The 25,118-nt window shown below is 35.8% G+C and overlaps 2 protein-coding genes across 8 annotated transcripts; one reads left to right on the forward strand and one right to left on the reverse strand.

The window, feature by feature from the left end:
* Nucleotides 1-978: 978 nt before the first annotated feature.
* On the forward strand, nt 979-5,140 carry LOC113329478. Of its 6 annotated transcripts, none has more exons than XM_026576353.1 (7): nt 979-1,038; nt 1,262-2,288; nt 3,374-3,567; nt 3,732-3,824; nt 4,216-4,374; nt 4,610-4,719; nt 4,860-5,140. In XM_026576353.1, exons 2-5 carry the CDS (start codon nt 1,953-1,955, stop codon nt 4,307-4,309), a joined length of 717 nt encoding a protein of 238 aa, XP_026432138.1. In that variant the 5' UTR covers nt 979-1,038; nt 1,262-1,952; the 3' UTR covers nt 4,310-4,374; nt 4,610-4,719; nt 4,860-5,140. The 6 variants fall into 6 exon arrangements, 2 of the variants coding, with proteins under 2 accessions (XP_026432138.1, XP_026432139.1); XR_003349905.1 differs by adding an exon at nt 2,658-2,863 and having other exon boundaries at nt 986-2,288; XR_003349904.1 differs by adding an exon at nt 2,673-2,863 and having other exon boundaries at nt 986-2,288.
* Nucleotides 5,141-5,258: 118 nt separating this feature from the next.
* LOC113329476 (putative disease resistance protein RGA3) lies at nt 5,259-8,651 on the reverse strand. Of its 2 annotated transcripts, XM_026576349.1 has the most exons (2): nt 5,704-8,651; nt 5,478-5,528 (listed from the first exon to the last, which is right to left on the reverse strand). In XM_026576349.1, exons 1-2 carry the CDS (start codon nt 8,468-8,470, stop codon nt 5,515-5,517), a joined length of 2,781 nt encoding a protein of 926 aa, XP_026432134.1. In that variant the 5' UTR covers nt 8,471-8,651; the 3' UTR covers nt 5,478-5,514. The 2 variants fall into 2 exon arrangements, with proteins under 2 accessions (XP_026432133.1, XP_026432134.1); XM_026576348.1 differs by having other exon boundaries at nt 5,259-8,651.
* Nucleotides 8,652-25,118: the final 16,467 nt, after the last annotated feature.

The raw sequence follows: 25,118 nt of genomic DNA on the forward strand, positions 1-25,118 counted from the left end.
TCCGGTGTAGTTGATCGATGTTTTTCCCGTAGTGTGCACTACGTGTTTACACCTGCCTAGGTACTGGTTGTCGAATAATACATAGTCGTTCATCCAAACACAGTTGTGTAAATATTAGTAAATCTTTTTCTTCTTCATCACTAGAAGTATCCAAATAGACTCCGTATTTAACTCTCACATAAGCACGCATTAGATTCATTTTATACCTTTGAAAACAACAACTATAGTATCAATTTGCCTATACCATATATAAATACAAGTCAATCAATATTAAACATCAATAGAATATTAGTTTACAAACATTTCATTCAACATAAATCAAGAGACGCATCACACAACAAGTTATAATCATGGACTTTTCACTAAATCTATGTTTTAATTATGTTATTGAATTGCAGACCACGTACCTAACCAACCTAATGTCAACAATTTCATCAACATCAAAATCAAATTAATTTTAAACCGTAAAATTAATAATTTTCTGGATGAAATTCGAAATTGAAGAACGAAATATGTTCACCTTGGAATAATGATCAAACCCTTTTTAATTTCAGCCAACGAATTTCAATTAATCACCATGAAAATCAAAACGGGATAAAAGGGAGTTGAGAGAAGAAAAAAAATAGAGAAGAAAGATAAATGGAAAATCCGATTGGTGTATGTGAACTTATATTTGTGGAATGGATGCTCGGTATCCGTTTTTGTCAGAGTATTTGTTTGGCACTATTACATAAAAGTATTAGGAAGGAATAAAAAGACACCGTAATGAGACTTCCTTGTGATCTATATCCCTTCCCCATATATAGGAGAGAGGAAAGGGATAACCATCCCAATCTCCCGTAGTGCTTGGCCCAGATGTTCTTGGGCTAAAACCTTAAAGGATTAACTGGACCGCCCATTTCGTACCCTATGCCGGGTCGGGTGGATACATCAGAATTTAATGTCATCTCCACTGACCTAGAGCAGAGCACAGATAAACCCCAACTTCTCCTCCAACTGCAAAGTTTTATTCTCAATGTGTAGCAATCATCAAATACTGTAAGTGAATCTAAACTCACCAACTTTAGAATTCTTTAAGCTTTCAATTGTAGCGATATAATAAAAAAATATCGATTTTTTTTTGTGAAGTAATGGATGGAGTTAATGTCAATGAATAGTAGTAACTCAATGACTATGTGGTAGTATCTCTAATTTAGTTGAAAGGAGTGATTTGTATGGTCAGATTACTTATTCAATACATGGGTTTTTGATTTCTCTATAGAAAAACAGAATGAATGTGTTTTCTGTGAGGAGAAAACAACCTAATTTCAGAATACTCTTTTTAAAGATTAGAGTAAGAAAGATTCAAAATTGGGGAAGCTTTCTGCGATTCGGATAATGAAGATGATGATAATTCATAGGAGCAAGTGGAAAATGTTTGAATTGGTTGAGGGAAATGAGTCTGGTGAAGAAAATTCAAGTATGGAGATCTTTCAAGTATATGAACATAATTTGAAGGTTGAAAGGGGGTTGCGAGATAAAGGAGTAACCGAAGTTCGGAGATAACTATTGGAAGATGGATTGAAGACCAGGGAAGGATGGTAGATTCTGTTTTTAGTGAGTCTAGGGATACTGTTATTCCAGGAAAGGTCGCGACTACAAGAAAACTGGTGTTGTTGGAAAGCTTTAGATGGAATAAGGATGACTGGGAAGAAGAATCTGGTCTGAATGAAGGCAAAGCAGATATGCATAAGCAACGTCTGATTCAAGACGATTTTCAGGTAAGCTTTAGTCGTGCTAGTGATGCGGTTGGGACGACTGATTATTCTCCCTTTGGAAAGTGTAGGATGAGAAATGATAAAGTTTATAGGCGGAATGTAGATATGGATCCAAGTTAGTGCACAATAAATCGTAGTTGGACTCGTAGTAAGGAATACTATGGAAGTAATGCTGAAAGAGGAGGGGGTGAGATTATGCATGATAGAGGAGTGCAAAAAAATGAGTACTTTCCTGTGAGTTATTATGAATGGAAGATTGACGGGACAAAGATGTCTAGAAGTGTTTATAGGAGAAATCCCAATGAAAATCGAAGTCCTGTGTTGATAGAGCAACATGGTCCTAGCAGCATAAGTAGCTCATCAGGCAATTGGAAGTTTATAAGGGAAAAACTCGTCAAAAATGAGGATGATTGGAGTATTGCGGAGACAGGAAGTTCTGCCTTCAAGTCGTTGAGGAATTCACTGATGTTAAACGCATGCCCCGAGCTCATGGCACAAAATGGAGGAGCAAATCCAAAATCTAGCAAAGTGGTAAGGGTTAGATGCATTTTTTCACATATAAGTTATATCTGTTAATATTCGTGGATGTTTTTCTTGGTGGCCGAAATTTGGATACATCTTATACCAATTTGGGTGATAATTTTTTCAAAAATCACGAGCGCACAAAAGACCACGGCTTCTAACAAAGGAGCTTTCATGGAAACAAGATCTTTCGTGATTCCAATCGGAAGCACTTACAAACACCTTTTATATTCTTTGCTACTCTTAGCTCCTAGTTTAGTTGGTGCTATTGGAGCTGTTATAGTTCAAGATTGTGAGGGAGAAGTCTGCTTCTTTGTTGTTTTCTTTTCTCTTTTTGGTTTATTTAATTATGATAGGGTCTCATTTACTTCAGACTAGAGTTTCTCTTTTCAGACTGAATGGTGCAGACATCATTTTGCCTGAGTGGATGTTTTCTAAGATATGCGGAGTGCAAACGTCAGGTTCACGGATCCTTCTTTTTTGAAGGTTATTCAGGTGTTGGGTAGATTTGGAAACTGGTGACGGATGCTACAAGTCATCGAGAGGTTTCAACTGTGTGAGCGTTCCAAGACCCACAAACCTGAGTACTGTCCTGCTTTTTATTACCCTTATGTCCTTGCCTCAACTAACATTCAGTTTGCAATGCAGTCTCTACCCTTGATGTGTCTGATTTTTAATATGCCGCATCTGTGCACTTGTGCAAGTATATTTACACTGCTGCACTTGATGTACTTGGCAAGTCAAAGAGGCCCGTCAAGACACTTAATATATTTCATGAAATACGGATAATGCAGATATTTATTTATTTTTGATTGGTCACTGCGGATATTTGTACCTGTTGCATTCTTTACAATTTTGATAGTCGCACATTGATGTTTATGGGATCTAGTAATCCTTGAATTGCCAATGGCATGAGTCTGATGGTCTACATGATCAGCAGAACATCTTATCAAAAAGCTAGATTGAATTTATCTCTTCATTGATGTTGTTGTGCACAATTCCGGGTGACCATGGGTCATTTAATCCGTTTTAATTATTATCTGCTAGTATATTTGCTTTCTTATTCTGACTCTATTATTATTATTATTTTCCAGCAACAACGATCTTCATATCCCAACCTTGCAGGTTATCATTGTATTGCTGTCACCCTTTGGGCAAGCAGGACAAATGAAGGAACTATAAGATGTCATAGAATGTGTGCATTCTCCTCCTCCCAAAGAAGTGCAAACTGGGGGAGTTTGATGATTAGGATCCATGGTTGGAACCAGTTCATGTTTTCTATAATGCTGTGAGTATATCTTGTTCTCCTCTTCTAAGACGAATCCATATTAATTAAACATGTAGCACAAATAGCATAATTAAGTATCTCTTACTAAGAGTTGTAGTACGTTATTTGAATGGTATTGGTAGACATACGCACTACGTAATTTCTACATGGCTTTTGAGGTGCAGGCAACCAATTGAGCTTGGAATCCTTTTAGATGGATCATGGAATGATGATGATCACTTGTGTTTTCAAAGAATGCACCAATTTCTTACATTCATGTACGTAATGATCTAAACAGAATAAATATACTAAATTTCCTCACAAAAATCTAGGTGTTAAATGCTTGTGTGCCAAATAAACAATGGGAGGGAGCATTTTGGCCTTGTGATGGAAGTACAAACCACCTTCTCATCATATCCGTCGTACCAACTTTTTGTGGTTTCAAACTTATACCCTGATACAGTGGCCATAAATAATTGAATTTTCTTTCACTTGCTGCCTTGCATTTGATTTCGAAATAACTAAGCTAACACCAAAATTTATGCATGCTTGAGGTTCTGAAATCTTCGAAGTACAGAAGTATCTAAGCCAGCTTTCTTTTCTACCCCATTTCGTTATTCATTTTCTATTTAGTTAAGAAACTTCTTATATTTCTTCATTTGTTTGCAGTTCTTGTAAATACTTTTTGGAAAGAAGGGATGAGGCTGTGGCTGCAATTAAAAATATGGAGACACGAGGACTCATGGGTACTACTAGTCTTTAATATGATCTTGCACTATGTCTCTGTAGTGCAGACTGAAGACCAGATGAGAAGAAACACTGATGCAGGTTCCTTTCACATCTGTTCCAAATGCATATATTTTGTTCCCCAAATATTGTGACTTATAACTTAATGCTGAAACCGTGAAACGTTACCTGGATCATGGGTTGTTCGAAAAAGCAAAAGACTTTTTTCAGCAGATGTTGAATGATAGCAAGCAAATTACAAGCATTGCTGATTACAAAACTAGGGTTGTTTTTGACAACTGCACATTTAATACAATGTTACATGCCTGCATTGCAGAGAAGAAATTGGAAGATTTTACTTTTATATATCAGCAGATGTTGCATCCTAGGTGCCACTTCAACACAAGGCGTCACATAATGCTCTTGGAGGCTTGTAGAGCTGGAAAGGTACAATAGTTCTTGTAATGGATACGATTACGATCGGAACTCTGTTAGTGGGTGTGCTTAATGGTGCATGAGTTGTGTAATACAAGATTTTTTGTTCATCTAATATCCCTCTTAACTCAGTTTCATGGATTTTTTTACAGGGTGAATTACTTGGAAACACTTGACTCAAGCAAATAGAGTTTTACCTACTCCCATCATCAAGGGAGAGACTTTGTATGGAACTGGAGAAAAATGACATTCCCGGAGCCATCTCCTGCATAACTAGTACAAGTCTAACAACAAGTGAACTTTATGCTTTCTCTGAGAAGGTTAGGTTGTATTTACTCAATAACAATTCAAATAGATTTCAAAAGGATACTCTTATTAGTTCGATTCGTGAATTGAACAATATTGATGCTGGAAGTGATTGGTCGAACCCAAATTGATGCGCTTGGTGTTGGAATTACTATATTTACTCATCATGCATTAAGTAATAAATTGCTGAAAACATATTAGCCACAGAGTGCAGACAATGATCGGAAACTAGCTAGGCATAAATTTTTTACAGCTTTTGGTAATCAAGATGCTTAAATTTATCGAGGATAATCACAAAACTAGTTCATAATTGAACTCTTAGAAGAGTGAGACAGAAAGAGAACCCGTCAATGTGCAAAGACTCCTCTTGCATGGGTTGTGGTGGTGGTGGCAGTGATCAGCGAGTAAAATTGCTCTGGTACTTGGGAGTGGAAATGGATGTAAGACTGAGACCTTTAATACTGGCTAGAATTGATTTCTCTGCCTTATCGTTGATATCTTTTAATTCCAGTGACCTAAGAGAAGGAAATGAGTTCGGTGTCGTTCTCAGTCTTCGACACTTCTTGATAATCAAAGTCTTCAAAGAAATGAAGGAGTAATAAGGCGGTGGAGGAGAAGGAACCCATTCAAGTAAACTTTCCATCCCATCAACATTCAACTCAGTTAAAGAAGGGAACAAACTTATTGTACCTTTTCCGGTGGTAGTCCTGCTGCTGCTTTCTCCTCCTCCTTGATGATAAAACTCTATATCCAAAAACTTTACAGAATTCATTCCTTTTATGTGAAGAACTTCAAGACATGGGAGCATACCCAGCGCTGGAAGCTTGTCACAACGGTCGCATTCAAACAAACATAATTCCACCAAATTCGGCAGGCAGTAAGATAAACCCATCCATTTAGGAAGCTTTGAACCCTGGAATGTCTGTATCTTCAGTTCTTTCAAATTAGGGTGAGGTTGCAGACCTTCCAGCACCATACTATCATCATCATCTGAACGACAGGAGCTCCAGTGTAGATGCAATTGGCGAATGTATTGCTTGTCCTTTAAACATGCTCCTTCTGCGTCTATCCGACCTCTCACATTTTCCAGGTTTCTTATCACTAGAAGCTGAAGCGAGTTTAGGCTTGCTAATTCATTGATCCCACTAGAATTATTGGAGACTTCTTCTTTCCTCACCAGATAAGACTTTAGTTCTTGAATCCGAATTAGCTCTTGTACACCTCTTGGCATTTCATCATCATCTCTACTATGCGTAAACCGTCTCAATTTGTTCCAGTATGTAATCTCCATAGGAAGCTTACATGTAGATCCTAGTCGCACTATCTCCAAATTGTAGATTCTGATGCATGATTCAGGGAGTTGTAGGATTGCAGTACCTTCCAGATCAAGGGACGACAGATTTTGGAGAGACCCAATATTTTCCGGTAACTTAGAAAGATAACGGCATGAACGGATATCTAAAGTCTTCAAATTGGTGAGCCTAGTCATAGAATCAGGTAACTCTTTGACGTCCGAAGAAGAGAGATCTAGGTGCCGTAAGTTGTTCAAAGAACCAATTCCGTTGAGAATATCTTGAACACTTTTGCCATGATTTAACTTCAGAGTCTGCAGATTGTAGAGTTGATTAACTGATGCAGCATGGACATCTTCAGAATTACTGAGATCAAGGTACCTCAGGTGTTTAAACTCAAAAGAGGAAGATACAGTCTTCCGATTAGAAGCACTAAGTCTATGAATTACACGCAGACCCTTGTTACTCGGATAAAAATAGCCCTCATCTTGCCAAAATATTGTACGCAGGTTTTTTGCATTCTTCTTCAAGACATCAGAGAAATTTTCTTCTTCTTTGTCTTCCACAATTATCTGTAGACGACGAATTCCAGTCGAAGCATTTTCCATTTCACTTGCTTTGAGAATCGTGGCCTCATGACTGCCAGCGACACTTAACGCAAGATCATGTACTAATTCATGCATTTTGAACGATGTAACATCATCCAAGTCATCCTTTTCCACATCTTGAAAGAAAGAGCTAGACAGCAGACTAAGAAAATAGTCATTACCGATGTCTTCGAGAGAGTTCTGGATTCCTTCATGAGATGGCTGATCAAGGAACCCTTCAGCCATCCACAATTGAATCAATGTTTCTCTGTTAAATTCATAAGTTTTAGGAAATAAACAACAATATGAGAAACACTTTTTCAAATTAGAGGGTAAATCATCATAACTCATCTTCAATATTTGTACTACTCTATTTGTGAGCTCTGGTATATTGTAAATTCCGTTGTCCCTGAACGCCACCCAATCATACTCGGTCCTTTTCTTACACATAAGATCGCCGAGAGAATTAGCTACAAGTGGCAAACCACCACATTTTCTAGCGATCGCCATTCCTATATCTTCCATAATTGTTGGAGTCTCGAGTTCCAGATCTGAAGAAAAAACTCTATTCTTGATAATAGACCAACATTCTTGGCTGGATAAGGGTGTTAGTTTGTGCGGCGGAATTGTTCCCCTGACGATAGATGCAACACTTTGTTTACGACTAGTCACTAATAATTTACTCCCCGGAGCACCCACACTTAAAAAATTCTTGAATTTATCCCAGTCTTCCGCATCCTCGTTCCACAGATCATCTAGGACAAACAAATATTTCTTCCCGCAAATCTCTTCCTGAACTTTCCTTACCAGTACATTGACATTTGAAAAATCATCACACTTTTTTCCAGTAATGGACTCTAGAATTTTTCTTAAAGTTACGAAGACATCAAATTTTTCAGAAATCAGGATCCACCCTCTTAGCTCAAAGCTTCTCACAACGGAGTCGTCTTCGTAAACAAATTTAGCGAGGGTCGTTTTCCCAACTCCCCCCATGCCCACTATTGAAACGACTGAAATTTTTTCCCGAGGACTAAAATTATCAGCTGATGACGATGACGGGTTTGTCATCAGTAACTTCTCTATTATGTGAGCTGCATCTTTTTCCCTTCCGACCATTTTAGAATCTCCGATCACCGAAGGTGTCCCTCGGTCTTGTTGATGAATACTTTGATCATCTTCAACGGTATGTTCCAACTGAAACATAACTTGGTCCCTAACGATTCCATTTAACTTATGATTAATGTTTTTGATTCTTGTTAACGTACCAAATTTAAGTAGGCCTCGTATCTTCTTTTGCTTTCCATATTTTTCAGAGAGACGTTTATCTTCATTGGACATTTCATCCAAATTTTCTTCAATATCATAGGCAACGTTCTGGAGGTTTCTTAACCAGAGCTGCACAGATCTGTCTTTCACCTGCTTCTTTTCAGCATCAGATGTTACAGCCGCGATCGTCTCCACAATATCTTTGAGCTTTTGCAGATCATTATCTACAAGCCAGATCATACCAATTTTTTGGGCAGCAGCAGAAACCAATTTCTTTAGTAACTCTGTAACGTAAATCTCTTCCAACGCCATAATAACTAGTATTCGGATTAAACAAAAAATGGATGGATGGAACAGAAAATTAAGCGAGAGCAAGGAATATATGATGTTAAGTTTCCGTGTTGATTAACAGTATGATGTGATATAGACCATAGATAGGTATGAAACTCAATAGGCAAATTGCAGTCAAAAGTCAAACACAGCTAGCTGTAAACTTGAGCTCTTAAACGGAAGTTATTGGGTGCAAATAATCCTTCTAAGCTGTAATTGTGTGTCAAAGTGGCGTACGTTCACCTTCATTTCATTATTCAACTCGATGAGAGTACAAAATTTACGAGCCTCTTTTACTATGAAATCTCTGATGGATTAGAAGCATAGGTCCTCGCACCTGTCCATCTTTCCAGATATTTATACCTTGACCATCAGTTATTTCCGACAGCTAAAAAAAAAAAAAGAGAACAGCCGTATTTCCAATCATTAACTAGTCTTTTCATAGTTGGGGATGTGAAAATTGGTAAGGGGATATCTTACTATAATAAAAAGAAAAGTCTCCTTTTTGGTGTCTCTAACATTTTTGGTTACTTTTTCCTTGAACGATAATACCCCTCCGAATTCTTATTGTTATTGAATAAGCCTTCGTAATAACTGAAAATGCTAAGGGTACGTTTCTCAAAAGGTTAAGTTTTACTCTCTTCCACTCAGTTGCAGACTATCGTTTCCTTCCTCCTCTACGTCACCATTCTCCTCCACCTCCTTCTGATCTCATCTTCTTCGACTCTTACCACCATTTGACTGTAATGTAACCGACGCCACCACCAGTGACAACAAAATAAAAGGGTAGATTAATTAAATGCCCCTATAATAGAGGTCCAACACAAATACCTTCCCCAAAATAATAATACTTTCCTCTGAAAAAGACGGACGGTTAAATTACTATAATGCCCTCCAATATAATTATAACGTTACACCCCATTTACTCCCCACAGATCAATCTCTCTCCTTCTTCATTTATTCTATCTCGTTCTGTGACTGCAAAAGAGAAAAAAAAAAATTGAATGAAAAATAAAACGCAAAACCGTCGATTACAACTGAAAAAGTAAACTGCCAATCTATATAAATCCAGTAACCGAACTCTTTGGAATAATTTTTAGTTTCAACAATCAAAAAGTCTGAGAAGAAATGATAGAAAACAAGGGTTTTCTGAGTTTGAATATTTAAACACAAGATTTATACAGGTATACACGATTTTCATCTTGTACTTATTGTTGTTGATGAAGATTTTGGTTCGATGATGATTTTTTAAGGTTTTGATTTCGACTTTGATTTCCAATTTTTGAAGAAAAAAAATGCATGTAACATTTGATGTCGATTACTGCTTCTAGATATTATGATTTTGTTTGGGATATAATTAGTTTTGTGTTGATTGTTTTTGTTTGATTTTGATTTTGATATTAGGTTAATCTGATTTCAAAGTTGAAGTTGAAGTTGACATAGGTAAGGAACTGATTTCTAATTATTCTACTCTTTGTGTGTGTTGATAAGTATACCAATAACATGGTCTACTCTGGATGATAATTATACAGTTGTTGTTTAGAGTTGATGATTCTGTAAAACAAGTAAAGTTCCAGTTGATATTGATGTTGATGTTAAACAATAGATTAGGGTCAACCATGGGTGTTGATTCCATATTGTACCAATAAGATGGTTTAACAATAGTAATTGATGCAATTTATGGAATCAACAACAGAAGTTGATGCCATATTATAACAGTACAATGGTTCAACAATAAAAGTTGATCAATTAAAGGTTCTCTTTGTTCTTCATGCTAATGTTATTATTGTAGTCTGTGTTGTGTGAGTTTCAATCTAATAGCATGTTGATGATGAGCCTACAAATGAATAATGTTACAATTATTTTCTTGAATGTTTAATAATAATAATGGTTCCGTAAACTTCAAAGGAATAAGAATAGGAGTTGATGTCTCGGTGCTTGTTTTTGATGCTTGGTAGACAGTAGTTGATGCCATATAACATGGTTCAACAACATAAGTTGATGCCATAAGTACTGAAAAAGATCAACAACAATAGTTAATGCCATATTATACCATGTATACATGATGCCATATTATAACATATTTGCATGTTAAACCATAAGAGAAGTTAATCAAATTAATGGAATCAACTACTGGAGTTGATGCCATAAAACTGAAAACCAATTATAATTATAAAAGTAAAATGGAATCAACAACAAGAGTTGATCACATTTAATGGAATCAAAAACAGTTGTTTATCTCTTTTTACTAATTGTTCATCTATTATTGTTGTGATTATTGAATGAATAACAAGGCTGACTATATTAATGTTGTCTGAAATAGATGAAAGGAACGAGAAGATCACCGAGGATAAATGTGAAGAGTAGGGAAGAAGATGACTCACAACCGATCGGTGAAAATGTATCCCCCAAAAGGAAGAGGATGAATAAGAATTTATTGATTGAAGAATAGCAAGGAAGTCAAGAAGATGTACCAACCAAAAGAAGAGGGTGAACAAAAAAATGATAGACCGGCAAAGGAAATACAAGAAGATTCAGAAGAATAAGAATCGAAAAAAAATTAAGTTAGAGAAACAAAGCGAAAAAGGGAGAACAAGAAGAAAGCAAAGGAACGGAAGAAGAACAAGTATGTAAAGGAAAAAAAAATGTGGTAATTGTAGAATCAGGGGAAGAAGAATATTCAGATGAAGAAGAGAAGGAATCAGAGGAGAAGGGAGATGAATCAGAGGAAGAAAAAGTAAATGAAGAACCAGATGTGAAGCCGAAAAAGGAACTCAAAGGTAACAATATTGATTTGTGTTTTATGCTGCAATATTAAACAAATAAGTTGTTTTAACTATTAAAAAGAAATAAGAAAATGGTTAAGTTGAATTTATGCAGGTAGACCAAGGGAAAATGAAGTTGCATTTAAAGAAGGACATTCCATTGGTTGAGATGGGGAGTTTTCTACACAAGATGTTTGGATAAGAAGAAGAAGGAAATCTGAAGAAACCAATCCTTGCAAATGCACTGAAGGAAATTCCTTTCCGGGACATCTTCAGCCCATTCTACACACAGACAACAACAATATAATGACTCCTAAATGGTTAGAACGGATCAACATATCAATACGGCTTCTTCTTAGTGGATTTAAAAAAGAAACGAATAAGCTAACATTTGGAGATCCCAAAAATGAAGAGAATTATACATAATGCTCTCTTGATGCAAGGGAATTTGCATTGATCTTCAAAATAAAAATAATTGCAGAGAGTGAAGATTTCAAGAGGAAACTTAAATCAAAGCACCAAGATGAATATAGGGAATTCTTGAGTAAGAAGTTCAGACCAGAGAAAGAGAAAGATTGTCGGGATAAAATAATCAATACTTATGTAAAAAACAAACTACGGATTGCAGGTAGAGATGAGTCAGACCCAGATAATTTTGTCATACTTTTCGTCATGTGGTTATGTGCGGTGGTTTTCTTCCCAGATTCTGGAACAATAATCTTTGCAAAGAAATGGTTACCTCATGTTCTACAAATGAATGCAGTGTCATGGCCAGATCACATTGTAAATTATTTGCTTTCGCACATATCAAAACAGAAAGGAAAAAAAAGGATTGTTATTGGATGCACTTCAATGCTACCAGTAAGTGAAAGTAATTTATTTCAAAGTAAAAATGTTTATATTTGTATATAGTAAAATGTTCCATACAGTAAGTAAATACCAATATCTTTCATTTCTTCGTATCCAGTATCGTTTATGTGAACACACTAGGAACTACATCGACAAGAGGCAGGGTTTTGAAACCAGAACTCCAAGATTCCTAAGATGGAACCAGCACACGTTGTTAAAAAAACTTCACGATGAGTTTTGCTCAAAATCTAATAAAGGAATAGACATGACTTGGTTTTTGCATAAGGTATTTTTTTCTTCCTATATTTAAATTTACTATATTTTTTTGTGTATCAACAACCAAATTTGATAGAGTTAAAGAAATGACACCGACTTGCCATCTGAAACATATTACAGATTTTGTGTATCAACAACGGAAGTTGATGCCCAATGAGTGGGATCAATAATCAAAGTTGACATAAAAATATGAAATGTATTACAGATTTTTTGTATCAACAAAGGAAGTTGATGCCCAATGAGTGGAATCAACAACCAAAGTGGACACAAAAATCTGAAATGTATTACAGATTTTGTGTATCAACTATGGAAGTTGATTCCCAATGAATGGAATCAACAACCAAAGTTGACATCATATCTGAAATGTACTCCACTTATATATTGGTGCAATTTCATATACGTCTCACATCACTCGGGGACTACGCCACCTCGTGAAAGATATATTAAGAGTAGAATATGATAAAAAAAATTGATTATTTCCCAAAAAGAAAATAATTTACTCACTTTATTCATAAATGGTTTGTAGTTTCATGAAGATTTTGTTGATCCGGTTACATAAGATGAGATGTACTTGATAGACCTATCAAAACCAGCACGGAAATTGGAAGTTGAGAGGCAATAAAATGAGGAGCTAACAGAAAAAAAAAATTATCTTGAGTGTGAGAAGCAAGAGATCACTTATCATAGAAGGTTCCAAAGAACTAAATTGATGAAAAAGAATAATCTTCAAGAAGAACATTATGGACAGAACACGGGCATGATTCAATTGCAACCTGCAGATGTACAGGGATTTCAAGATATTGCTAACAAAGTGAAGGAATTGAGAGAAAAGGAAGAGAATATCAATAAAGCAAGATCATATAACACTCAACAAGAATTCAGAAGAGAAGCCAAAGATATCTTAGAGACTAAATCAACTACAGTGGAGAATCCAAATGGAGAACCATATGGAAAGGAGACTGAAGCTGATTTGAATGATGAATTGAATGTAGACGAATAAACAAAATCAAGTCAACTGATGTGGTCATTCTCAGATGCAAGTCTAAGCATTTTAGAAAATAGCTTTCAGAAGGGTTTTCAAAGTGGACTAAATTACCAGGTAAATCCTATGACAATGTTGGACGATCGCAGAGAAAATTAGAAGGTGTGATTTGATGCAGGATTAGAAGCAAAAAGAGTACAAGAAGCAAATCTTCATGTCAGCACTGTGATTGCAAAAATTTGTAATTCAGTTCAACAGTTAGAAGAAGAGAATGAAGTCAAAGAAGTACAAACATGCAGGAAGTCGAGATGCTGGGAGATTTAGTTGTTTTTTTCAACTCCTCCAATTAAGGATATACTTCCAGAGAAACAAGATTATGTCGCTACAGGTACTATTTTAACTCAGTTGAAGAAGTAATAAATTTGCTTCTTAGTGTTTAACTCTACAAGTGTAATCTAACGGTACTCTTTTCATAGTCTTCTCATTAATTACTACACATAAGACTGTGCATACAAAAATAAACATACATACTATTTTATTTTTTTAAGTATCAACATTAGAAGTTTATCGAATAATGTGGGGTAAACAATGGAAGTTGACCCCATAAAAGGATCAGCAACAGTTGTTGATTCCAAAGGCAATAGGTCAGAAAATGATATGTTGATACTGTTTATATAAGACTATTTCCTGTTAATCTAACCGGATTATTTCCCTGCATGTACTACCCAAATCTTCAGTGCACCAAGCTTCAATGCGACACTGCCGGAATATTTTCTCCTACTCCTCCACAACAAATGAAAGATACTCTGACACAACAAATGGAAGAGGGATATTCTGCAACTCCAGATGAAGAGGATGTATTGAAAGGTATCAAAGTGATTTACAAAGTAGAAGAAATTGATGGGCTAACTGAAGAGGAAGAAACCACCCAAGAAGATGATGATTTTGAAGCTACGCAGATCCATTTAAATCAGTGTGACAATTCTTCAAAAGCAGTGAGCTATAACATAAGGTCGTCAAGGAAGCCGCCAAATAAATACACACCTCAAGGTGAAGTGAACAGGGGGAATAGAGGAGAAAATGGAAAGAAGAAGAATAAGAAGAAGAAAAAGAAGGGGGGAGGTGTTGAAAAACAAGAAATATACAACGTTGATGCTTACATTAATGTGACGCCACCTGAGCCAATAATGCTGAAGAATACATAAAAACTCAAACTCTGGAAATTCTGCACCGAGGAACAAGAACAGGTGCTTTATCCATTCTTTGAGAAAGTGAAATATAGGTACTAACTCTGTAACAAATTTCATGTTTATTTATAGGTATAAAAAATCAAAGTTGATGCCATGGTACATCCGCGAAAAACGATTGTAAATGAAAGTTACAGTTTGATAACTCTAATACTTAAACAAATAAAATGTCATGTCAGGGAGTTAACATAATCTTTAGAAATGCAGTGACAGGCATGTAACGTTTTTTCAACAATGAAGTGGAAGAGATAGTCTATGGAAGGCATATCCAAGGTATGATGGATGACCAAAATACTAACGACGAGATTGTTGATTACTACATCAACTTCTGCAACCAAAGATGCAAGATCCATCTAAGCCGGACTACTACGGGAAGAAGTACTAAATTCTGTCTACAAATGCTTATGTAAGTACCAAAAACTATTAATCTGTCTTTTCAATAACTTGTTACATCAATTTAGTTCTATATTGGTATGAGCAATCAAAGATGCAAGATCCATCTAAGCCGGACTACTACGGGAAGAAACACTTAATTATGTATATAAATGCTTATGTAAGTAACAAAAAATATTAATCCGTCTTTTCAATAACTTGTTACATCAACTTAGTTCTATATTAGGTGAGATGAAACAATTTAGTAGGCATGATTCAAGTATGCATGATGAATAAATGAACGAATTATTGTTCTTATCTGTAAAAAAACAAACTAATGTCAAGAATATGATGCATCAAATAATGAGGAGCGCAATAGGTAAAAAGGATGCAAATAAAGTAGATGCATGTGGGATTCCATGTAACTTAAGGAAGAATTACCCAGTGAATGGCAGTGACACATTTCTTATCATACTAATGTGTCACCAAGACAGCGATAAGAAACCATTCCACTGGGTGCTGCTTGCGTTAATCGGTAAATGGTTAGTTTTCAACACCATATATCACAACCAATGAACAAACAATATATTTTCATGGTTCAATCATTGAATAATATCCAAGGTCTGACGGATGACCAAAACATTAACAACGACATTGTTGATTACTACATCAACATGCTGCAATTAAAGATGAAAGATCCATCTAAGCTGGACTACTACGGGAAGAAGCACTTAATTATGTCTACAAATGCTTATGTAAGTAACAAAACTATTAATCCTTCTTTTCAATAACTTGTTACATCAACTTAGTTCTATATTAGGTGAGATGAAACAATTTAGTGTGATAGGCATGATTTAAGTATACATGATGAATAAATGAATGAATTATTGTTGTTATCCGTAAAAAAAAAACTAATGTCAAGAATATGATGTAGCAAATAATGAGGAGCGCAATAGCTAAAAAAGGATGCATGTGGGATTTCAGGTAAATTAAGGAAAAATTACCCAGTGAATGGCAGTGACACATTTCTGCTCATACCAATGTGTCTCCAAGACAGTGATAACAAAACATTCCACTAGGTGTTGCCTGCGTTAATCGGTGGAATATGGTTAGTTTTCAACACCATATATCACAGCCCAGGATATAACAAACAATATACTGTCATGGTACAATCATTGACTGATATCCTGAACAAAATGGGAAAAAAATATGTTGAGACATGTGAACCAGTAGGTACACATTTTGAGCACTACCAGGTACCGCAACAAAAAATGTTGGACTGTGCAACCCACATCTTCTTATTCATGAAATGTTTGGTCAAGCGTGGGCACTTATGGGATCTAGATGATAAGAGAATTGAATACCATGAGAAGATAAACAAGAAGAGAATGCAGATAGCTGCCAGGATGTTAGCTGAATTTAGTGCATGGAAACCAACTTTGGAAATTACTGACACACCGTAAGAAGATAAGCAAGTAGAACAACTTACCGACTCAGTCAAAGAGGTTAATGAAGCACAACAACTTAAAAACTCGGTTGAAGAAGTAATTAATATACAAGATTCTGTTGAAACCTTAGATTAGTGTAACACAATGTTCATGTTATGACAAAAAACAAACATCTTAGGTGTAGTTTAACATATCCTGGTAAGTAAAATATAGGTCTGCTCATTGGAAGTTAGTTTGAAAAAGACATCTTATATTTATTGTAGTTTACTTATTTTCTGAAATAATTTGGATGATATGTTTATTACTGGTTTGTTATTAATTTATATTACTATTAGTTTGCTTTACTGATTTCTATCCATCTATAAAAAAAATTATTAACTGAATGAATTTTGGTAGTAAAGATTGGAGGTGAGCACAACTAATGGAGCTAACTTGTATATACAAATAGAACCATGGGATTTTTTTGTTTTTATTGAGCATCAACGATGGAAGTTGATCCATTTTTAGGATCTACAATGGGAGTTGATCACAAAAATCAATGGATCAAAAAAAATTTATGAACAAGTGATTGCATGTATGCACAACTAAAGCACTTAACATGTAACCATGCAATTTTATTCTTTTCATTAAGCATCAACAATGGAAGTTGATGCCATGATTTGAATCAACATTGATATGTTGATACTGTTTACATAGTACTTTTTCCTGTAAAAAGAACAGTTATCTTGGAACCTGCAAACTGATATAACCTGACAAGAATAACATTCATAAAACAAAACAAAAAAAAAACAAAATGTATATCATTAAAAACACAACAAATCCAACAATAAAAATAAGAAAACAATAAAAAGAACTAACATCCATGTTAATCATCCAAGAACAAGCATAAAAAGGTTAAATAAACGTTCAGAAAAATAGGAAAATTTCATAAAAATATCCTCCTCAAGAAGTTGATAATTCTGGAGTTAGACTCCTTGTAGAAGACGGGTGCACGAGGAGCCAAAGGAGATCTGCGACATCTACGACGGTTGTGGAAGGCACGTCTTCCACACTGACCACACTTCCTTTTCTTGCAAACTTTATCTCGATAACCCCTATACCTTGAACTAGTTGGCCTTCCAGCTGACGCTCGACCACTATTGGGAGCCAAAACATAACCTTCCTCATTAATTTTAGTTAGCCTCTCACTATCGGAAATAGGATAAATTGGACGAGCATACAGACCTTTATAGTACTCGGTGGTATAATATGGTATGATGTACGTGTAAGGTTCATCTGGACCAATCTGCAACATCGCTTTCATCGAATGGGTGCAAGGGAAACTATGCTTCTACCACCAATTGCAAGTGCATGTCTTAGCATCCAAATCGACTGTGTGCTTTCCAGTAGGAGAAATGATTTCAAGAACTTTATCACTTGATCTTCAGAACTTGTAAAAACGACAGTCATTAACCCTCTTGTTGAGCCTAGCCTGCATTCGGGGAGTAAGCTTTCCAGTCCACTTACCAGACTCCACAACCTCTTGTAGTTCTTCTCCATTACATAAGCATTAATAGAATCTAGAAGATCAAGTGATGGAAGTCACTTATCATGCTTAATCTTACTGTTATAACTCTCACTAACGTTTGATGTGTTCTCACCAAACCTTTCTCCTAGAAATTCATGAGCAGACCAGTTATGGAATTGAATTTTTATCATCCAATCAATAACTGAATCCAGCTTAAGATTGCTCATACTCTTGGAAGCAACATAAAACTTCTCTTTTGTTAACGCAGTGTAGCACTCTTCAAACAACTTCGCAGTAGTTTTCCTACTCTTGCCCTTTGGAACCAGAATATTCCCTTTCATGTGGTACAAACAGAACGAATGGTAAGCCTTTGGGAAGATCAAAGGGACATGCTTAAAAAAGAAAGCTCCACGGTCTGATATGATGGTCAGTTGATGGTCTTCGCTGATAATACCCTTCAAATTGGTTAAGAACCATTCCCAATTGTCACAATTTTCACAAGGAACAATTCCAAATGCAACTGGATAGAATTATACAACAAACAAATAAACAATAAAAAGTTCACAAAGTGACACATAAAACTGAAATACATGAACAAGTTATGGGGCGAACAACAAATATTATAGGATCAACAACAAATATTATGGAATCAACAAGTGAAATTATGGGATCAACAAAAAAGTTATGGGGATCAACAATTGAAATTATGGAATCAACAACAAACTTAGTTGATCAACAAGAAAGTTATGGAATCAACAACAAAAGTTAATATAGAAATATGGTATCAACAAAAGTTATGTGATTCATATAATTGAAATCCAGGGAAATATCATACAACAAAAGTTATTGTGTAATCAACAGAAACACTTAATAATTCAAAAAGAGAAAAAAAGATGAAAAATCATACCTTGGTTACCAGCTTTTGTGCAAGGAACCATAAGACCGCCCTTAAAATTCCCAGTGAGAAAAGCGCAATCAATAAATGACATCGGACGACAATACTTATTGAAACCATTGATGGAAGCTTTGAAAGTAACAAAAAACCTCTGGAACTGCTTCGTTTCACCATCATACTCAAACTTGACGACGCTTCCAGGATTATAACGTCGTTTTATTTTGTATACCAAAGAAAATCTAAATAAGACTTGATGCCATCAACCCTAAGAGACTCTTTAATGAACTTTAAACCATGTTATGCCTGACTATATGTGAGATCAATACCATATTCTAGATGAAGCATATTTTGGACATCAACTGCAGTCTTATTCTTCTTTGATGCTCTAAATTCATCTATTAAGATATCCTTTAGAAAAGACTTCGTCATCCTGACTTCTGCAGCAACCATCTTTGGCCTGCAACAAAAAATAATAATTTCATTATCCAAGTTATATGCATCAACAAGTGAAAGTTGATCCAACAAACTAGAATCAACAACCAATGTTGACCAAATAAATAAAATGTTTACAAACATAATAATTACATTATCCAAGTTATATGCATCAATAATGAAAGTTGATCCAACAAATATGCACAACCAATGTTGATCCAATAAAAAAACAGATGTCAACCACCATAAAAAGAAAATTATGCAAGTTATATGCATCAACAATGAAAGTTGATCTAGAAAACCTGCATCAACAACCAATGTTGACCAAATAATCTGGACAAATTTTCAGTGTAAACAATGAAAAATCTATGTCAACGACAAGGATTTTACTACAAAAGAACAACTTAAACAACGTCATATATGTTACTTCGCATCACATTAGCATGCAATTTGTGCAAAATATGAAATTGCAACATGAAAATACAACATGCTTCATGTTAGAAGCATAAACCTAACCTAAGATACAAATTTAAATTACATCACAAATCACTCGGGGGATGCGCCCCCTCGTGAAAGTTTTATTCAACGTGGAAAGTTAGATATGTAAACTAAAATAACTTTATAAACAATAACTTGTAACTTTAAATTGATTACAAGTTCTATCTATACTAGCTTGTAACATTCAGTATTCTCAAAATAATTCATCAAAAATAAGTATGATCAAAATAATTCTCCTATCAATTCATTCACACTACGAAATTATCCAGAAAACCTAGAACTGGTTCATGCAAAGTACATTCAAGCTCAATACATTAAACCTAACTTTGAATAATGAGAAGATCTAAGTAAAACAACAGAAATTCAAAAATCAAAAACCAGATATTGGAGATGAATACCTGTTTAAGAGATGATTAACGATCTCGAATTCAAATAATATGTAAATGAACCAATCAATCCAGTAGATTCAAACACAGAATCAAACTTTAAAAATCTCAAACCCTGAAACAGAAAAAACAAAATAAATTGAAATCAAACCGAACATGCAAATATCACATCAATATCTACTCATCTTCAATCAAGAATCACCATTACCAATTTGTTGTAGAACAACAAATCGAAAAAATTTCTATTGAATCTGTTGTTGATGAAGAAACTGCTTTCAGATCTGAGATTCTATACCATCAATTGAAATTGATGAAAAGAGATTCAGTAAAAAAATAAGAAGATTTTCTGGAAATTAAACCTTAGATTTCAGAGAAAATTTTGAAAATTTTAGAAGATTTTCGGGAAAAAAAATTCATGTGAAGAACAACAACTTGGTTTCTCATTCTCTCTCTCTTTCGGGTTTTTTTCCGTTGATAACTGAATTTTTGTTTTAGAATAATCAATATATATGAAGGGTACATTTGTAATCTTCCAGAATCCTTAATGGACCCCTGATGGGATTTGGATGGAGAGGGGTATATCTGTTATGTGAGAAGGGTAATTGTAAATCCCGTGAAAAGGGGGGGAAACTATATAATTCCTACTAAAATAAAACTGGCTGATTTGGTGCATACGTCACTTAATTGAGTCATATAAATTACTTCATCTATCTAATACGAAATGATAAGAGGTGTCTAAATTTGTTGAAACTACCAATTTACCTTCTGAGAAATATTAATATTGCTAATTTACCCCCCATCGACTCTTAGTAATAAAACTTAAAACCAAAATCATATTTTATTTCCATCATAAACTGATTCTTCATCTCTTCTACTCCCCCTTTTTTCGTTTTTTTGAAACCAAAACTCGTCGATTATCGACGATCCAAAAAAAATTAATCGTTTTATTTCTTCTATATAAAATGCTGAAACAACCAAGAGAGAAGCATCCTACTAACAAGAATTTTCCTAGTGATAATAATCCCTGACTTGTTGAAGCGATTCGAAACAAAATGGAGCAATCGCTTGAGGAAGCCGAAGCGTCTCGTATCGCACAAGATAAGGAAATGGGTCGAATCAGGTACTTTTCTATCAACTCAATCCAATAAACTAGGTTTTAGTAACATGCAACCGCTTAGAAATCAAAATTTTCCAGGTTTTACAAAATCAGATTATGTTAAAGTTGTTGTAAACCGATTGTGTTTTGAAACGGTTAATGTTTTTGGTCACAAACACCGATTTTTATGCATATGAATAAGAATCGTACAATGTTAGTGTACACGTATACCGATTCAGGTATGGTAGGAATAAAAGTTTTTTCTATAAATTTTTTCGTTGGAATCGGACTACATATGTGTCCACAAAAACCGATTGTGTAGCCTTTGGTTTATAACTGCTTAGCCATAATATGATTTTATATGTATCGAGTAAACCGATTAGTAGAATCGGTTTACATTAGCACTTAAAAAATCTGATTGTTGATTTTATTATGTTAGGAATCATACTTTATATGTGTATCGAGTATACCGATTCCTGTAAGAAGAACTACCCATCGTTTCTGTATGTTTTTTTTTTGTTAGAATCGGATTACATGAGCACTTGAATAAACCGATTTTTATTTTTTATGTTAGTAATCAGAATTTATATGTATATCGAGTAAACCGATTGTATACCTTGACTTCAAAAATATGCATTCAGTTCCATTGTTGTTTTCACTTAACTCCGTTTTCTACAGGCCAAAAAAGGGAAACCAACAAAAGAAATCCGAAAAGAAATATAAGAGGAAACATGACCTTGCTTCTCCCAAGCCTTTGGGACCTCGTCGAAAAGATGGTTAAAATTTGAATGCTTCCCTCTGAAGGTCCACGGGGAGTAAAGCCAAAGGGATCAACATCAATGACCCACCACCTCAATAGGAGCAATGGTGGGCCCGGGAAATGTGTGAAATGAAGAGCAATGAAACGCGGGCCTACAGTAATACCGCAAGTGCACGGTCGTCGGTTGTAGCTCGTGCAAGTACGGGTCGATCCACAGAGACTGGGTGTGTTTGGAGTGTTTAGCTATTTTGGGCTCTAAATTGTTATTGTTGGGCTTTGGGTACCAATGGATTTTGGTAACCAATGGGTTATGATTTTGCTTTGGGCCTTTGAGTTCTTTGGGAATGAATTGGGCTTTAGCTTTAGCCTATCAGTACACTAGGCTTTGGCCTTAAACTTAGGCTTGGGCTGAACTGGCTTTTGGGAGTGAAGCAGCAGCAGCAGTGGTAGCAGGGCAGCTGCAAGGGAAGTGGAGTGGCAGCAACAGCTGCAGAAACTCAGATGCAGGAGAAGGGAGGAAAAGGCAGCTGCACAAGCAGAGAAAGGGAGGCAGCAGCAATACTGCACAGTAGCTGCACAAGCAGTGCAAGTAGTAGTAGCAGCAGAACAAGGAGAAAAAAGAGATAGCAGTGCAAGAGATGCAACAACAGGGCAAAAGCAGCAGCACAAGGGAAGCAACAGAAGCAGTAGGGGAATGCAGCAGTGCAATGCAGCAGTGCAATGCAGCAAGGCAAGTGCACAGCAGCAGTGCAAGGCAAGTGCAAGAGACAACAACAATGGAAATACTAGACAGCAAAGAAAGATGACAATGAAGAAAACAGTGTGAACAAGATAAATGAACCAAGGCCTAAGGCCAAGGGAAAGGGAGATGGTGAAGCTAACAGAGCAAGGCTAAGGCATTCATCTAGAGTGGGAAGAGAACTAGCTTGCTCATTGTCACTAGTGAGCACTAGTTTCTCCCAATGCTCAATCAAATCAGTGCAACCTAAGCATACAAAAATGGAATGGCAAGATAATCAGCTTGCTATGAGCACTGATTTCTTCCATTACTCAATCAATTCAGTGCTTCAAAGGTTTCTAGCCTAGCATTCCATTAAACTAACAGTGAATTAAACATAATTAAACACTAACAGGATTATCATTAACAGGGGACAAACAAGAAATTGAAACATGCACAATATTAACCTAAACAGGATACTAACATAACATTTTCACAAAATCAAAACAATTAAAATTAAACTGACCTAACATATAACATGAAATTAAAATTAAACATTTCTGAAAATTAAATTGATTCTAAAAAAAAACTTCATTGAAACTTAAAGCAAACAGAAATAACAGAAAAAACAATTGAGAATTAAAATTAAACTAAACCCTAAAGATTTAAACCTAACCCAAATTGGGTGGTTACTTGGCTAGTCCAAGAACACCTTCTACACCATACCCATCTCTTCTATTTATACAAAAGCATTAAAATTAGGGTTTCCCCCAAATTACAAATTAGGGTTTTCACCCAATTAAAAATTACCCAATTCGACGCTGACCCATGCTCTGCAATTGTTCCCTATGCTCCTCTCCATTCTTCTGATGCGTCGAATCATAGCTATCAACCTAGTTCCTCGAGTTCACATGCCATCAGTGAGAGGCGTGAAATGGATGAACTAACTTGACAGTTAGGAGAGATGGTGGCGTCTGTGATGTCGGGGAAGAGGGTGGTTTGGCAGTGGAAATGGAGGTGAAGTGAAGGCTGGTACGGTGGAGGCAGGAGTTGCAGTTGCAGCTCTGCAACTGTCGGTGAAGATGGGAAGAAGAAGAAAGAGAAGAAGAGAAATTGAATGGGTAGTTCTCGATGGGTTTTTTAGGGTATGGGATGTTCTGGTGTGAGTCGGGTTCATCAAGAGATGATGATCAGCGAGACTAAGCCGTGAGATGTGGAGCTGGTAGGTAGATCGGACGGTGATTCGGAGGCAAGCGAGGAGCGACCGTCGGATGAAGGGATACAACGAAATGAACGGTGCTAGATTAGGTTAGGTGCTGTAGTGTAAGGCGGAGATATCAAACTTTGATGAACAGCAAGGGAGCAACCGTTGGATTCAACTACCATCTAATCTGAAGGCTTGGAATTTCAGCGCTGTGGTGCTTGGCAGAGACTTCAGATTTTGATGCTCTATGAAGGAGCGACCGTCGGATGCTTCTGAGAACTGATCTGATGGCTGAGAACGGAGGCGTTTTTGTGTGTAGAAAATGAGGTTGTGCGCATCATTCTTCGCGGCTTCCTTGCGTGATTTCTCCCGGCTTTTCACTACTTTTCTGCTCTTTTTGCTCCGCAAGTCATCCAGACTTTATTTATTACCCTAAAAATGCAAAATTAATTAATAAAAATATTTATTCTTGAAAACAATGAAAATACAGAATATGGGGTAAAATGTAGAATTAATGCATAAAAGATGAGTTAAATGCCAACAAAAAGGGATAAATATATACAATATTTGGCACTCATCAAATACCCCCAAACCTGAATTTTACTTGTCCTCAAGTAAAACAAAACTAAGGAAATCCTAACTATACCACTGTCGCTGGTCTCTCGAATGCATTTAGCGTATGCACTAAGCCTTTTAAATCACTAAGTGTCCCTAGTGGACGAGTTGAAGTCTCGTGAAGGTTTACCAGAGGTGTACCTACAAAACCTAAGGACAAAATATGAGCTCAGATTCCATCAAATGTGACATGTGCAAGTCAGTTAAGCTCACAGCAAAATGGAGATGTCAATCTAGCTATCGAAGGCACAATCCTAGCACTGATAACAAAAAAAGACATGTGATAAGAGTGTAAAGTGTATCTACACATGTGTAAAGAAAGATCTGAAGTTATGACTACTAATCACCAAGAGATAGTTTCTCAGGCTAAGAACCAAGGTCGAAATCTAGCTAGCTGTCCGGACTTTACGAGAATTGTGAATGAGTTGGAGGTATTTCACAATTACTCGCGTTGTACATCAATGTCATACACCCTCCTTGCTTATTACAAAGAAACAACAAAAGATGACTATTTACATGACTCTTATTTACATTGACTACTCTCTTTTATTTTTGGAACAAGAGATGATGGAATTGATAA

The sequence above is a fragment of the Papaver somniferum genome, unplaced genomic scaffold (assembly GCF_003573695.1).
Source record: "Papaver somniferum cultivar HN1 unplaced genomic scaffold, ASM357369v1 unplaced-scaffold_117, whole genome shotgun sequence".
Classification (NCBI taxonomy): Eukaryota; Viridiplantae; Streptophyta; class Magnoliopsida; order Ranunculales; family Papaveraceae; genus Papaver; species Papaver somniferum.

Coding starts and splice junctions, on each gene's coding strand:
- LOC113329476 (XM_026576348.1), bottom strand. CDS start 8,470: ATGGCGTTGGAAGAGATTTACGTTACAGAGTTACTAAAGAAATTGGTT.
- LOC113329478 (XM_026576353.1), top strand. CDS start 1,953: ATGCATGATAGAGGAGTGCAAAAAAATGAGTACTTTCCTGTGAGTTAT. Junction 2,289..3,373: donor ATCCAAAATCTAGCAAAGTG/GTAAGGGTTAGA, acceptor ATTATTTTCCAG/CAACAACGATCTTCATATCC. Junction 3,825..4,215: donor CACCAATTTCTTACATTCAT/GTACGTAATGAT, acceptor ATTTGTTTGCAG/TTCTTGTAAATACTTTTTGG.